General features: G+C 40.0%; 1 protein-coding gene across 2 annotated transcripts in view; it reads left to right on the top strand.

Annotated features, from left to right (window-relative positions):
* The window catches only part of TYRO3 (TYRO3 protein tyrosine kinase), an 87,719-nt gene that overhangs the window by 16,047 nt on the left and 53,944 nt on the right, over positions 1 to 17,728 (top strand). For both annotated transcript variants that reach the window (XM_089521907.1, XM_089521906.1), the window contains exon 3: positions 5,849 to 5,949. In XM_089521907.1, coding sequence (XP_089378033.1) covers positions 5,849 to 5,949 — 101 coding nt within the window. The remainder of the gene's footprint in view (positions 1 to 5,848; positions 5,950 to 17,728) is intronic.

Genomic DNA, 17,728 nt, shown 5'->3' with positions numbered 1-17,728 from the left:
TTGTTCGTAGCTGAGGTTATGTGGCTTGTCTATGGCTACCTAGTCTGTTAATTGTATTTTTTATTGCTATAACCCGCCCGGAATCCCTGTGATTGAGAATAAATCTATTATTATTATTATTATTATTATTATTATTATTATTCATGGCAGAAACAAGATTGAGACTAGGGGCTTCCTGACTAACAGCTCCTCCTCTTAGTAATTACACTAACCTAGCTCTCTGATAAGCAAACAAAAGCATGTAAGCAATGTCTGGTAAAAGGAGTGATCCGGACTTTTACTGGTAAATAGGGCTTTCACTGCCAGAGCATAACTTTCTTAAATATGCTCTCCCCCCGCCCTTGCTTTCTTGCTCGGCTGTTACAGTGGACTACTGAGTATTATGTGCCAGTGGTACTCAGTGTTACAAACCATGTTATCATAATATCTATTGCTGTCCTGTTTCTCATGTTTTGTAAGGTTAAAGGGAGCATGGGGGATAGAGCTGCTTGTAAAACTGCCAAGAGGCTGATTACCTTAGCTGATCAAGAAAAAATATTGTTGTTGCAGTTTAGGCTAATTCTTAAGGAAGAGGAGGAGGTGTACCTCAGTTTCAAAGATCTAATAACTGAATGCATTGTTTTGTTTGCTGTACTTTGGGAGGTTTGTTGTATGTCAGGAGTATAACCCTCCATATGCCAATATATTCCAGCTCTCATCTGGCCCAGCCAGCATAACCAATAGTCAGGAATGACCAGAATTGTAACCCAACAACATCTGTAAGACCAAAGGTTCCCCATTCTTGCTGTAGGTGGAATTGAGCTGAGCTGAGCTGAGCTGAGCTGAAGACTAATGTTAATGAATGAATGAATACAGAAAGCTGAAGCTGGAGAAAAGAGACCAAACCTTGAGCAGTAAAACCTCCAGTTCTTCTACTATTTAATAATATGAATGAACTGTGTGCTTTAAGCACAGTTGGGATCCCTTTGGTAATTAATTTTTAATTTAATACCCGATTGCTTTGATCCTCTTTACCTGAAAAACACTAGTGGAAGTAAAGAAGGCTGGAAGCACTATAGAAATAAAGTTTAATAATAATAATAATAATAATAATAATGGAAGAAGGTGATAGTATGCTTTAGAGCAGATATAAGGAAAATTTCTCAGAGGGCTATCGAGATCCCAGACTCAGAGGCAAGATAGATTGGGAAATGCTCTGTGCAGGAAATGAGCACAATATATTTTGAGACAAGATTGACATACAGGATGTATTTCATTTGAGAGACAATTCAAATTCCAGAAGAAACAGATTGAGCAAATAGTGCAAGATTTAATATGGGGACAGTTCTATAAAGGTGACAGCTGTAACTACCATAACCGTTTCTGATGACATGAAAGGAATATTGTTGAGTGTGAATAGAAAGCCAAAAGAAGTCTCTAGTCTGGGTGCCAGCGAAATCCTTACTGGAAAGAGAAGATGTGGAGAGGGGAGACTGTCAAAAGAAAATAAAAGACATGATGAGACAAGATGAAATATGCCTACAGAAGTTCACCCAAGATGATAAAGGGTCTGGAAAACAAATGTATAGCATAGAGAAGAGGCAACTGAGAGGTAATATGAAAGCCTTATTTAAATATCTGAAAAGGATATTGTAAAGGTTGCCATGTGGAAGAGAAGTGTGTTTGCTTCAGCTCTTTAGAATACAACTCAAACAAATATATTTCAGCCACCAGTTAGTAAGTACAGTGGCCCCTTGGAACTTGCGGGGGATCCAATCCCCCCCTGCGAGTTCCAGATCTTGCGCATATTCAAGCCCCATAGGCTTGAATGGGGTGTGTGCATGCGGGGTGCGCACCACGGGCGTGCACTTCATTAAGTTTAATGGTGGTCATCCCTCTGCAGATTTTCAAGTCCATGGACTTGGAGGGGCGACTGTATTTCCTGATATGTTTAGCAGTGGAATAGACTACCTCAAAGGGGAGTTTTATGGTAGACTTTTAAACAGTGGTTGGGTGATCTCCTATCAGAGATGCTTTAGCTGTGAATTCCTTATTGGCAGGAGGTCAGAATAAATTACTTTTGGGATTTCTTCCAATGCTATGTTTCTGTGATTCTGTCCTAATGTTTCCTATGTAATTTGTATGAAACCTGTATTTTAGGGAAGACTTTGTTTCCAGAGAACGTAGGAAAGGTAATATGTACTATTGGGGGGGGGGGGGTGTACCTCAATATACTTCTTGTGCTCTGATGAATTCCCACATGGGTAAACATAAAATGGTGTTTGGCAATTTCTTAAAGTGAGTTCACCACCCTGATGCCATGATCCAAACTGAAATCATCAAAAGTCTCTGTCTACAGTCAAATAGAAAATATGTTTTGCAAATAATTAAATTAATGCATATATAATATACCATTGTCTGATCTGAGAATTAATTTTTTCTGCATCGTGAACTTGGATGTGAAACAAGGAATCTTTTTTTTTTTTATACAGGCATAGAGACATGAAGCCAAAAAGGCTCCACAAGATGATTTGTCATAAAAAGTGCAAAATTTCCACTCACTCCATTTATTTATTAAATTTGTTTGTTTATTTATGATATTTATAGGCTGGGAGCTTATTTTAAAAAATCTAAAAAGGAATAACAATAAAACGACTAACAAGGTTAACATGCAATGCAACATGATTTGATGCAAACTCATTTAAATCGTATATCAGCTTTTGGTAAATTGACAGCTGAATCAGCTAGCCCAGTATTTTATCACAGTTAGTGGCATGATCAGCAGAGGTAACCCCAAGGGAGTATTCAGCCTCTTAATTCCTCAGTGTGATTCCATAAGACTAGGGCTAAGCAGAGCTGACAGCGTGCATTGTATTAGCCACTCTTGCTTTCTTTTCCAGCTATATCTGTCATTCTAATACAGGGAGACTTTCCTTCTACTAGCTTCTCAGCTTGAAGCATCTTTTCTGAAGGCAAAGGAAAAAATAAAGCTTTTTCCTGTTTATTCAAACATGCTCTGCAGCAAAATGGGAAGGCTGGAATTTGAGATCTATTTAACCATTCCTTGCACTTATTTATTCCATCCCTGTCGCCTTGTCTCTGACTGAAAAGAGATGCCCTAATTAAAATCAGACTTCTGAGGGCAGATTTGAATCCTATTGGGAGAGAAGGATGTGTCATACAAACCAAACCTTAGTCATTCCCCACAAGCGGTGTTCCAGCATATTTACTCCATCATTTAGATCAAGCCAACTGTGCTACACTTGGGCTAATGAACATAAGGTACAATATTCAAGGATAATTTTTCTTGGGGTGTGTACATCTCTGTGTATTGGAGAGGAGGGCAGTATCACAATTTATTTGATTCTGTTTATGAGTACAGTGACTGAAAAAGCAACTGCCAGATGTATACAAGGATTCTCTGTTCCCAAACACCCCTCCCTTGAGACCTTTTGAATTAATAGTTTCTTGAGAATCTTGGATTCCCAGCAGAAAAATCAATTTGTGCTTCTGTAACTGCTTGAGCTCAAGAAAAATAATACATCACTGCATTATAACTAGTGGGTATGCTGTAATGTTGCCAGTGCTGGCTGTAAGATTCATGAAGACATAGACCAGTATATACAGTTCCAAACTCTGCTTTGGTAATCCTGTTTAAACTCCTTGTGGACTGTTGCAGATGGCTTAGCAAATGGATAGGTGAATCAGGGAAATCTAAGAATAATGCTAGTACCCCTGGTACCACTTCCACCCCCAGCCTGACTCATGCTTGCTTCCATTGGTCATACTGCTATGATCTGACACAGCTAGAAGTCAACATGAGCTGACTTTGTCTTGCAGCTGCCACAATATGGAGTTGTGCAGAGTGTTCCTCAGCCTTATAAATACCTATGCCCATACAGACAGGCCAAAATAAAGCTGCTTCAGGCCACTTTGGAGGTATGCTGTTTAAGTGATGCATGCATCCTAAGAGTCCAGAAGCCACGCCAAAGCCACGCTCCAGTCCTTAGGATTGGAGTGTGGCTGTGGCACAGCTTCCCGACTCTTAGGACACATGCATTATTTAAACAGCATACCTCCAAAGTGACCCGAAGCAGATTTCTTTTGGCCTGTCTGTATGGGACTGAAGTATCTTAACTTGGACAACCTACAGTATTTCACCCTTGGATCAGAGCTTAAACTATAATAGCAACACTTTGTAATGAATGTGTTTCTCTCCCCCCACCCCCACCCCCGCCCAAAGTGGTTGATACAGGTTTTTTGTGTGGGTATGTTTTTAGCATATATGCTTTTTCTCTTCAATTAAAAAAAGTAAGTTCATTAAAAGCCTTGTTAAGTTTACACTGTGCTGAGTAAGGTCAAAGAAGAGATCCAACACTTGAGTCATCACCTTTATGAGGGAATGTTTGCTCCACCCTTTTAAGTTGCTCCAGATGTACAGATTTGCTTTCTCAGCATGTTTTCAGACTCCAGTCTCTGGATTGGTGAGGGTTCGACAGTCTCCAATATGAGAACAAATAGGTTTACTGGAACCAGGGAGTTAGTTAACTTTCTCATATTCTCCAAACAGGAACTGCATGCTACTTGGTTAATTAATTTCCACAGTAGTCCTAGACAAACCTCTACTGTTTTCTTCAACTTCTTTGAGCATAATAGTGCTGTCTTCTATCCTGTCTTCTATCCTGACAGAACATATTTTCTCCCATTTAAGTGGTGCCACATCCTTACAGTGATTGCCTGGCTGCTTCCACAAAAGAGCTCCCTTTTGCTTCTAAATCCCATTCACACTAGCATTTTTAGGATCTTAAACAGTGGGTTCTGCTTTCTTGCTATATCCAAGTAAAAAATGATAATCTGAAAATGCCCTCAATTATAATGCCACATGCAACACTGGAAAACGGTGGCTTTCTTTATATGAAAACCTGTGTTTTTACTACTGTAGAAGAGCCAGGCTTTAGTAATAAATATAGCAAACATACATGCATACACACACTGGCTGGCAGTTCACACTAGCATAATCTTAGCTGGGAAATAATTATGGCTGGAAAAAGGCCCTCTTTGTGACCAAGAAGAACTGCTGCCTGTCAAAATAAAGTGGTGAGTTAGATTTTTTCTTAATGGAATTTTAGGGCACTGTACAATCAATCGTCAAGCGAGAAAACAATAAAAAAAACAATGTAATGCGTAAAATCAGTTTAAACTGATTTGCCTGAGTAAATAAAAAAACATTTCTGGACACTGATAGAATTGCGACACTGGTGGTATGTGAATCTCCTTAGGGCCTCTGCAGTTAGAAGCCCACCGTTGAAGACGCCAAAAAAATTTTTTTTTAAATACAGTTGGCCCTCTGTATCCATGGATCCTTCATCCACAGATTCAACTGTCAGTGGCTTGAATGTTTACATATATATATTCATAAAGCAAAACTTGATTTTGCCATTTTATATAAGGAACACAATTTTACTAAGACATTGAATTTTGTAGAACTTGAGCATCCACAGATTACAGTTTCCACAGGGGATCCCGGAACCAATTCCCAGCAGATAACAAGGACTCACAGTACTGTATTTGGAATAAAAGGAGGCAGGTGAAGAATGGCTTCAGCAAACTATCTAAAGGAAGAGGCAGGTTGATGTGGGAGAAGGCACTCTTTTGGGTATAAATGGATCTAGTTCTAATAATATGGGACTATCTTCACAATTCACGGTTTATGTGAATGCTGAAGAGGGAAAATGTCATCCATTTCAGGAATAGTTCAAAATGGTGGTACATTTATGGTTTGTTGGATGTTTTTGAAGTATTTTATTATGTGTGTGTGTGCAGTGTTATGCAAAGTATCGTAATCCCCTGTTCTTTCTTAATTTTTTAGCTTGAAGTCTGTAGACCGGACAGATTCTGGAAAATACTGGTGCCAAATTGAGACCAATGGGAAGAAAGAGGAATCACAGCAGGTGTGGCTCATTGTGGAAGGTAAGGAGATGTCTTTCTTCCTCTTATCAAGGACACTTGTGCTGAGCATGTAATACAGTTGGCCCTTTCCCTTACACGGGGGATCCATTCCAAACCCCACCCCTGCATAAGGGAAAAGCCGCGTATGCTCAAGTCCCATTAGAAGTAATAGGTCTTATGCCCGTGGTGTGCTGCGGGCTGCGCACCACAGGCACGTGCCCCGTTACTTCTTCTGGGGCACGTCAGTGTTTTTTCCGGCACAGCTTCCAGTGTATGCTGGAAGCTGCATAAGGCGCGCCTGCATGTAACGCAGGCGCACTATAATTATTCCATGTAAAAATGTGACAGGTGATTGTATGACTGATTTTGGTCCACTGCCAGTCTCTACAGCTGTGACCAAACAATGATGCTGTCACAGTGTGCAAACTACAGGGCAGAAGAGAATTGTAGCTGCAGTAGGGACATCACTTTTGCTCTTTCTTTGACTCTGAAGAATATGGAATACTTATTATATTTCTTGACTTGTACTTGAAAATGTTTGCTAAAATGTGACTGCAAGCATGTCTCTTTGTAATATCAGAACAATTGGTATGGTGTCAGGCATATTAATCATGAAGAAGGTCCAGAGAGATTTCCTAAGACCTTTATCTGCTTCCGTTCTGTTTTCCTTCTGGGCCCTTGATATCCACTGGGGTTTGGTTCCAGAACCCCCTGTGGGTATCAAAATCCATGGATGCTGAAGTCCCATTAAATATAATGGCATAGTAAAATAGTGTCCCTTATATAAAATAGCAAAGTCAAGGTTTGCTTTTTGTAATTTATATATTTTTGGAATATTTTCATGCCGTGGATGTAAACTGTACACATTTTCAGAACCCAATAGGGAAATACAGTAATAGGATAATATCACTGTTCATTGTTCAAGTTACCAAACATTCATTGTTTGATAACTTCAGATCAGTGTCTTAGTTTTCAGCAGTCTCCCACAGCGCCAAAGTCTACCACAGGTACTTATAGGTCAGACTGCTGTTAGACTGAGCAAAAAAAAGTGTGGGGTAATAGAAAATAGACATAGGAGATTATCAAATGGGGAACAGGAGCAAAGACCATCCTTATCCCTTTCGTGACAGCACTCGCATGAAAGACATTCACACGATGCACTAATCCTGTCATAATCCTGTCAGTGAAGTGGAATTTGCATTAACGGGTTCTTCTGTTAATGCAAATTGAAGGTCAAGAACCGGACAATTCCACTTCACTGACAGGACAGTGACAGGATCAGTATGACGTTGTATGAAAGTCTTGCACGCAGTCGCTGTTATTTGCGCTTCCCAGACAGGAACAATGTCTGGATCACTGTGACGTCATCTGAAATTCCTTCCTGTGATCGCAAGGGAAGGACGGAACAAGGGCAGGGCAAGGACATCCCATTCCCCCATCTGATTATCTCCATAATCAAAGATAGGCTGCAGTCCAGTACTGGACTGAACTGTCATGAACAAAAGGCCAGTGTCAAAGACTTATTCAAAAGGTGGGGTAAAAATTAAGTAAGGCATGTAATAAGATGAGAATAAGACTAAGAAGGATAGGCTTCAAATCATAACATTCTCTAAGAGTTAGTGTATGTCCAATGACTTCTGAAGACAACTATCTTATAACTATTTTGAATCAATATAGTTAGCTACAGCCGTCAGGCTAATACTTGAGTCTAGAGGCAACCTTTACACAGTCTGTTTGGCTCAAGGGCCTAATGGCTGGAGGTATGAGAGCTTGGCTACTGAAGGTTTAAGGTCTCTCCTGATGCCTTACAGAGAATTATCATTTGATGGGTACAGATTTTCCCCCCATACATTCACTGGTTAGTTTTTCAAATAATCCATGATTATAATGCCAGGAAGAATGATATATGTTTTGCCGTTGTTATTGTTGTTGTTGTTGTTGTTGTTGTTGTTGCTTGTGTTTAAGTTGTTTCCAACTTATGGCATCCCTAAGGCAACCTATCACAGGGTTTTCTTGGCAAGATTTGTTCAAAGGGGCGTTGCCTTTGCTTTCCTCTGAGGTTGAAAGAATGTGACTTGCCTAAGGTCACCAGTTGGGTAATGGCTGAGTGGGGATACAAACTCTTGTCTCCAGAGTTGTAGTCCAGTGCTCAAACCACTACACCACGCTGGCTCTGATTTTCCTCAATTATCCATGTTTTAAACATTTGTAGATCTGAAGCACTTCAGAGAAGTACTTGGGATTTTGTTCACCAGCTTTGCTTAGACTAATTCCTGTTAATTTACACCAACCGTTGCCCAAATTCAGAGAGCATGCCAAATAGCACTCTGGTCTAATAGCAATGTAACTATGACCTGATACAGACAGGCACAAAGCGGCGCACTGCCACCAATTCTAGGCCACACAGCAACCACATGGTCCGCAACCCTAGAATGTGTGGACGCCATCATCATGACGGCCTCCCATCCACACGGGGGCCACCATGATGACGTTCGCAACGCACAGCATCTGCACATCCGTGACAAGAAGAGACGTCATAAGGATGACGTCTCAGGAAGAAGCTGCCAGTGGATTGTTGGCATGGTAACTACAAGGCCCCGCCAACAATCCAGAGGAGAAAGGGGTAACCCCTTTCTCCTCTGTAGGGCCGGGGTGTTCAGGGGCATGAAGCTCCAAGGACACCGCTTTTCCGGGCCATGGAGAAGCAGCATTTTGCCTCTTCTCCGTGGCCCGGAAAACACCAGATTGGGGCTGCCGGTGAGGTTGCCCTGGCCCCAGTCCAGCATGAAAACGGGTGGGTGCAGGCCACCTCTTTGGGGCGGTCTGTACCAGGCCTATGCTATCCAAAGCTATACTATTTTGAGTAGGTGGTTGGTTTCTTTATAGCATGGAGTGGTTGGTTGTCTTTGGGTTATACCTATCTATAGCAGCTCTCATAAAGCTAACAGTATCAGACCTGCACTGTATCTGGAAGGGATTATGCAGCTGCAGCAAGGTTACATTGCTGATGCAGTAGGCAGTACTCTTCTGTCTGACTCAGAGATGAATCAGTGTCCCAGCATGGGCTTAGGGTTCTGTGCTGCTTCATATACTTGTCTTTTTGCATGAAGAACCTGAATCTTTTCTAGTCTTTAGATATTTCAGAATTTGTGTGTGTTTTGCAATTGCCATTGGTACCTAGAAATAATATACGTGGGATGTGTGGATGCTCTCAGCCACAGTGGAGAGAAAGGAGCTTATGGCATATCCAGGAGCTTATGGCATATCCCAGAATTGTAGTGTGAACTCAGGTTTCTTTTATCTTTAATCTGTCAAAAGAAGGAGGTGTGTGGGAGGAGGGAGCGATTTTTGAAGAGAGGGAGATAACTGGAGGAGACCTAAGGCAAATATATGTCTGGGTTTATATACATATATATCACCTAACATGCATAGTCTCCTAGTGTCTACTAAATACATCAGAACACACATGAAGTACACAGTTCTACACATGGCTCCCATTACTTTAACAAAGCTTCTGTCATCTTTCCCCTTTCACTGTCCTTTGGTCCTTCAGCATAAATAAGACTCCACACAGTTCAGAGATTGAGATGAAGCTTTTGTAGAAGCCATTATGAGCTCCTTTAAGCTGTCCTTCATCTCTAGTGTGCCTGAATGGAAAGAAGAAACAGCTGCATGTATCACCATGAACAGAACAATAATGGACGTAGGCCTGGGTTCAGATTTCTGCTTAGCTAAACATGCAGTGTGTGACAAAACAAATGCCTTTCAGCTTTTGCTGCAATCTCTAAAAACTATAGTGTCCATGACCCACATTTTTAAAATGGTTGTGAGGGAAAACAGTTTTAAAAAAAGCCCTTTGCACATTCAAAGTGACACATAAACAATTATGAATATTGGATTTTGTCTCAAGACTGAGATTTGAAGCTTTTCAACTAAGGGATTTTTATTTTAATAAAGGGGAAGCATTTAGCTATTTCCTATTCATGTTGAATTGTCTAAAAGGAAGAGGACTTCAGGTCAAGTTCTGAAGGGCATACATAAGCTTCTGAAAGACATGCAAGGTGAGAAGTAAAGCAGCCTTCCTTAGGCAGTGGAAGCTATGTGAATCTTGAGGTAGCCTTAAAAGACAACAAACAGGAACAGTAATTGATAATAATTGTAAATTATTCCATTCGTGCTGAGGAAGTGGGCAGAGAGATGTCATATGAATATTGCACCTCAGACATCAAAATGCCTTGAGTAATTACTTCACATAGCTTCACTGTCCAGTAAAACAGAACAGGCAATGCTGGGTTGCCTTACTTTTCTGTCTTCCGGGTTTGAGGTAGGAAAGCATGGTTGTCTTTATATTAGTTTATTACTCTCTGTCTACTGTTTTAGCTAATTGTTTTAAATATCTATGTTTTAATGTTTTTAGGTATTTTAATTCTAATTGTTTAATTCCTTTTTAAGGGGGCGGGGAATATTTGGTATGTACAGTTTTCATTTTAATTTGTATGCCGCTTTGTTTGTCCAGACAAAAAGCAGGATATAAATAAAAAGATTATTATTAGTATTAGTAGTAGTAAGTACTTATTTTCTACCACAATTTCGTAAATGTTGTTCCCTTGATATCACAATGAGCATCTGTACTTCTGTCACCAACACTCACTCCTGCTGTCAAAATAAGCAGGTTAATTGACTGTGTTTTCTGCTACTTCTAGGCTTGGCTATGATTTTTTTGTCTATTGTGTAATTCTGTACCCTTATAAATACCTTACCATTCACCTACCTTTAAAATGTATCTTTCATGGCATAAATCTACTAATGCACATGAAGTCTGCTACAGTCTACCTAAGAAGTTTCAGGGTTATGGGCGTGTCAGACTTCACATACAAAGAGACGTCAACAGACTTTGACATCTTCATTATTAAAACACTCTGAGTATAGTTTATTCAGCGGATTATATAGCTCCTGCTTTCATCACCTGAAATCTAACTGCTTTTACGTAACAACAACAACAACAACAACAACAACAACAACAACAAACCATACTGCTTTTACATAACAACAACAACAACTACAACAAAAATCTTATTTAATTTAGAAACAACACTGCTGGGGGCTATTGAAATTGGCATTGTGTGATGCTTCTTGTTTAGAATCGAAAACAATAAGCTGTTATTTAAAGTTGGTTGTCATAGATGAAATGCAATACTGTTTTAAGTAAAATGGCTGTTATTGGATACCTGGAAAAACAGCACCACAATTACTAAACCTGATATTGCATTGGGGGGGGGGGGGGGGGCAGAAAAACAGCCAGGCAAACCACAGTTAGCAGGCCATCTTCCTGCTGCTAGACTATTCATTTAATTTTAAAATGCGTGCAATTGTTTAATATTTTTGTGGAACCTCCAGTTTGGCCTTTACTGTGTTATTCAAACTGCCTATATACGTCACATTTGTACAGAGCCTGAGACATTGGGCCAGAATATGGCCAGAATATTCTGGGCTGCTTCCTGAATATTCTGGCTCAAGAGCTGTCCCAGATTCCTCCTGTTACCTCCATATTCTGGATGGCTGTCTGCATAAGCATCCTGCTCTGCCAGCCAGTGCCACTGATGATAGCATGAGTCGCTCCCTCTAGGGTCAGAAACAAGGCATCCAGCATCAGTCACATTGCTGGGTGCCTCATTGTGACCTCAGAGGGAGTAACTTTCACCGGTGGTGGCTGCACCAGGCGGCACAACAGATGCATGTGTAAACAGCCACCCACTGTCACTATGGAATGCTCTGAACTTTTCTGTAAAATCCAGAGCAAAAGGTGAGTTTTTAAAATCTGATTTATCAGGGATAGGACAGATTCAGTGCAGAATTGGCCTTCCTTCATGAAGACAGTTTGCACTCAGATTGGGGTATTGTGCCTGCCTCATGTAGATAGGTCATGTTGAGGGTGGCAGGGAGAACTAGTTTAAATGGCCCATGTAAACATGTCCATTGTTGCTTATCTAAGGCTACACTAGACATTAGTGCATCTAAAGCCACACCTGGTGAATTTCCAGCTGTGAAGATGTTTGAACAAGAGATTTTGTGGCTTGTAACTCACAAAGTCCCGAAACATTTGGGCCAAAAGAAGCAGCTTTTGGCCACTTTGGGGGCATGACACTTAGAGGACACATGCTCCTAAAGCGGCAGTAAGATCAAAAAGGAGCCCTTTTAATCTGGCTCCTGTGGTACACGTCTTGGGACTGCAGGTGGTGGCTTGCTTTGGGAGTGGACTGTGCGGTCACTAAGTCTCAGCCTAATCGTGGCCAGAGTGGCCAGAGGCCACTCCTTCCTGGCTGTCTACTTTGCACCATAATTACCTCCCCCTCCCTCACACATATACATACATGCAAATGGCAGAAGGACGTGATACATTTGATGACAAAAATGTTTGCTTATTTCACTATACATTTATATCCACAGTAATAAGGAAGCAATGTTAATTACTGTATTAAAGTATTAAACCACTTGAGAAGATCATTGTTCTTGTAGCTCCTTCTAACATATAAGGGTTTAACTTAGGCCCAATACAGATGGACAAAAAGCGCCGTCCTGGGGTCAAAATTAGTGCGCGGAACAGCAGAGCATCTGCACGCTCCCGAGCCCTACGCCATAATGGCTCACTCTCATCTACGCCATGTAGCACAGCGTCCAAGTGGCACTGCACCACATGGACATCATCAGTGTGCGCGAGGGCGCTAATGGCACCATGTGCACGCCCTAAGAAGAACCCACCAGGAGCAGGTTCTTTTTAGGGCTCCCGGAGGCTGCAGCATTTGACTGCTGCAGCCTCCGTGTGGGACAGAAAGTGGCGTCTTAGCACTCCTTTCTGTCCATCTGTATCCCCCCCCCCTTAATTTCCTTTCAGTGAAATCCCTAACTCAAACAGTTCATAACTTATAACATAAGGATATGTCGGGTATAGTTAACAGGACAGGTTTTTTAATTATCTGATTCTTTGTGGTCCTACAAATCAAAGATGTTTATCCCGAGTCACTTATTTAGCTTTGATGTTAATATCAACTCTTTAAAATATCTTTAAATATCTTTAAATATCAACTCTTTAAAGCGTTTGGCACTTTAGCTCTCTGCATTCCAATATAGTAGAATTAAATCTGACTATGCTGCAGTTGCTATTCAAATCATTTCCCAATAAAGCCTTGTTGCCACCTTTATTCAGGCGATAGGGAGTTTGCCATATCCTTTTCTCCTTAGTTTCCCAAACACATGACTCTTACAATATGCAATTCATTGAGCTGGACATGAGATCAGCCCAGAAACAGGTCTGAAACAGGGTCAGAAACACAGGACTCTAGTACTGTTGAATGCAGATGCAATTCCCACCATCTTTCACCAACTGCTGTCTGGCTAGGGCTGATGGGAGGTGCACTCCATTATCTGGAGAGTTGCCTGTTACCTATCCCTGTTCTGGAATAATGGTTTGTTTGTTTTTTTAGTGGGTACACAGCCAGTAACAAAGATTGCTGATGTTTACAAGGTATTGGGATTGAGCTTTCAGATTGTGTGCATTTGAGAAGAACCTATGACAACACCAGTTAATTGTGAGTAGTTCTGGGGACCAATTTCACCAGACCCCACATACACATAAACTTAATTCACCACCACAGTTTGGCAGCACAGCAGTCACGAAAAGGCAAAACACAACGTGCTTTAAAGCAAAGACATTCAGGTGCTTGTTTTAAAGGAGAGTTGAACTTCTGAGAAGCTTCTGGGAATGTAATTCCTCTTTAAATAAGATACATTCTCCCAGTGCAGTTTCTTTTAGAATAAAAATAAGTTTTACCTTTAATACCACCAAACAACTAACTTGCAGCAGCAGGCAGTATAGCATGAGCTGCCAAAAATGAGATGTGCAGCCTTCATGTTGCCTGCCTTTGGTTTATGTGAGGAAGTAAAGTTGTGTGCATTCAAACCAAAAAGGACCTGAAAGCAAGGACAAGCCTTCCTGCTTAGAAAGTGCTCTTGGCTAGCCTTCATTTAATCTCTGTGCGATGTCACTGTGCAAATATCATTTTGAGGCAATAACCCAGCCTACATAAACACTTTGAATCCCCATTTACTTCGGATGTAGGTATGTGCTGCATTTTCCCCCAAATAAAAATGTTTAACTTGGGCTGGATTATGTCCACAGTTGATATCTTGAGCACAAATCAGTAGATGGAATTCAGAATCCTTTGCGTGGCACACTGAGAATGATACAAGATAGCAAGTGATAGTGTATTGATTAGACTACTCCCATGTAAGCAAGAAAAGTATCTTTGCTAAGATAAAATCCTAACATTTCATATTCAGCACCAGTCTTACATCCAAGATTGATCATTTTAAAATGGGAGTTTGGACATGGGTAGGAGGCCTTATGGCATAAAGAGTTTGGGCTGATGTCATAGTGCAATCTGTAGTTATTTATTTGTTTGTTTGTTTAATTACATCAAACAGGATGCAAGCACTTTCATGACAAATATACAGGGGGGAAAGGGATCAATATAAACAATGATCTAGTTTAAATGGAGGGAAAGTTTATAATAACATATTCCCAAGGGGAAAAAAATCTCTCCAGTTAAGTTACACCTGTCCATAAAATAAGAGAGCAATAGGCTTAAGAGGGAAGTTAATTTGTGCATTTTTCTTAAACGTCAACATGTCAACATGTGTCAGTTAAACACTACAACTAAACTTTCTGAGTAAGCATGAAAAGGAGATGAGTCAGTTACCTTTCCTCTTTGAACAGTCCAGAAGAAAAAAATATTACAGTTAAAGAACAGGCAAACTGACTGTTGGACTGGTAGATAAAGGACTGATTAGTGTATTAAAGTCAATCTTAAACTGTGCTCAACAGACATGCGCAGTACCATTGCAGCCTTCACCATCACACAGTGCCAGAGGGGGGAGAGCAGGAGAGAATAAGACTTGGGTACTCTCTCTTTTTTTAAGAAAAAAGAAAAGAAAACCTATTGCGTGATTGTCACTTGCTATCTGATGTTCTTTTTGTTGCCTGTTTTATTGAACCATTTCCTGTATTGCTATGTGTTTTATTTGTATTATCCTATCATTTCTTAGATTGTACGCCATAGGCAGGTTTACTCTTTTATATTTGTTGTTTTTATGTACAGCGCTGCACAAATTTACAGTGCTATATAAATAATAATAATAATAATAATAATAATAACCTACTTTAACTCATATTAAGTGTATTTTAATTTGTAGAGTACACACTTTTTAATTTTTTGTGAAATTTCATAGCATATACATCATTTATTCAGAAACATTTTCTATACTTTTTCAATTACTAGTACAAAAGTTCAGTTTCAAATTTATCAGCTAATGAATAATTTCCCACGCCACCTATGCTAACACAGCCTATAGCAACAGTCCTCTTTTCCAGAGACGGTAGAAAAAATAGTTTGGGACAAGCATTTCTTCTCTCTTTTTTCATTGCTGTTTTAATTATTTTTTATGCTTAAGAGTAAAATGTGACTGCAGGTGAATGCATTTTTCATATATACCGAAAGCCCCAAGGGAAAGGTGTTCAAAGTCAGAATATAAAATAATTATCCAGTTTCATATTAACAGCTACAGTCTTCAGCAGTTAGGCATCTTAGTTTTGAAAATGTTTCTTAAGAAGTATGACAGGTGTTTTAATATCTGGGCTTCTGGTGAATGTATTTGTATTACTATTTCTCAGATGTACAGATATGTATACCACTTCATAATAAATGCTTAAGTGTTAACAATAAAATTTACACAGAATGACAGTAAAGGAATGATGTAAAAACCCTTTTAAAAAACAAACAAAAACAAAAAGGTTGTACACATACAGCTGCAGCTGCTCAGCTGAATGTAAAAGTCCTTCAAGAATTGTATTGCCAGATCAGGGATATTCCTGTTTTCCATCTTGGGGCCAAGACTTGAGATGTAGAGACAGCTAAAGGGTAGTTCCTGCTGATGTTACAGGGCTGACCATGGTCATGGCATCAAGCAGGGTAAATTTTTAAACATCAAGCACAATTGATCAGAGATAGTCATTTAACAAACCAAAACAAAATGAAAACCACCAAGTGTAACAAACAAGAAAATATTTATCTGTTTAAAAGTTAAGTTTTCCAAACTCCACATTAAATAGGTAGAAGAAATTTTGTCCAGCTCTGCTTTTAACAACATATGGGAGTTGTCCAAGTTCTCCTTTGAACAGGAAAAAATCGTTAACACTTTTACAAATACCGGTTTTAACATATGGGAGCTGTAGTACAATTGGCCCTTGGTATCTGCTCAGGATTGGTTCCAGAACCTGCCATGGATACCAAAATTCATAGATGCTTAAGTTTCATTAAGTACAATGGCATAGTAGAATGATGTCCCTTATATAAAATGATCAAATCAAGGTTTTCTTTTGGGATTTTTTTATTTTACTATTGTCAAGCTGTGGATGGTTGAATCAATGGATAACCAATCTGTGAATATGGAGGGTCGATTGTATATCCAAAGATACGGTACTTTTCTTAGCAAAAATAAAGTTTCCCAAATTCTGTTTTTAATGGATTACTCCTGTTAACTGGTTCCCTTCACTGGCCATACTGTATTTTCCTTCCTGTTTTAATAGGCATGTTGTGGAATCTTCTCTCACCCCCAAAATGATGATAATCATATACATAATAATGCTGTTAATAATCACTAGATGTTTTGACAAGGGGGGGGGGGAATGATCATGATGATGATAGACCTTCAGGGCAATAGAGACCAACAGGACAATCCTATCCATGCATGACTATTCTATTGAGTTTAGTGGGAGTTACAATTTGAAAATGCTGGGAATCTAGCACATCAAGGTCTTTGAGAGGGGGAGCTTGAAAGGGAGAGAAGGGAGGTGTGATGCATGGGGTAAGAGGAGAAAGGAGAGAGAGAGAGAGAGAGAGAGAGAGAGAGATATGAATGGGGAAGGAGGTGGAAGACAAATGTGGCCAGGAAAATTAGAGAGGGGGGAAGAAAAAAAGAGGATGGAGGGGTTGCAGAAAGGAGCAGGAAATGGGTATAAAATAGTTGTGGGGAGCTGGAGAAAGACAGATGAGAAAGAGAAGACATTTAGTTGCGGATTGTTGGTGGGGGGTAAGGGGAAGAAGAAAGATTTATTTATGGAAGGATTTATTTATTTGTTTTATTAAAATATTTGTAATCTAGCCAATATCATGGAATCTCAGGGCAACATTCAAGCAAAATAAATTTAAACAGTTTAAAACAATAAAATAATTCATGTACATGTATATTCTAGAACAAACTAACTAGGCCCAAAAGGTTTTAATACAATGTAAAGTCTAAGGCTTTCATGGCCAGAATCCATAGTTGCTGGTGAAACATCAGGAATAAACTCTTCCAGAACACAGCCGCATAGCCTGAAAACCTCACAAAAAACTATGGTTTTAATACATTTTAGTATTTTACGATGGCACTTAAATAGAGCCAGCATTGGTGCCAGTTGACATTGCACAAGGGGGTGGCCACAGCTAAGAATGCCCTCTACCATGCCATTCCACAGTGTAGTGTCCCCATTGGCACTGGGAGACAGAGTAGAACCTCTCCAGGACACTTCAGCACTCAGGTGAGGATATAGAGAGAGAGAGACTCTCTCAGGTATCTGGGTCTAAAACCACTTCACCAGCAGCAGCTATCAGTGCAGTTAAGTAAGTTATTATATGGTTTCTATACAGTACTCCAATCACCAATCTTGCTGCAGTGTTTTGCACTAGTTGTAGCTTCCAGGATC

Source organism: Sceloporus occidentalis, unplaced genomic scaffold (assembly GCF_023333645.1).
Source record: "Sceloporus occidentalis isolate IW3139 unplaced genomic scaffold, rSceOcc1.0.p SCAF_4, whole genome shotgun sequence".
NCBI lineage: Eukaryota > Metazoa > Chordata > Lepidosauria > Squamata > Phrynosomatidae > Sceloporus > Sceloporus occidentalis.
The sequence above is the reverse complement of the archived record's forward strand: the minus strand, read 5'-3'. Positions and strand labels throughout refer to the sequence as shown.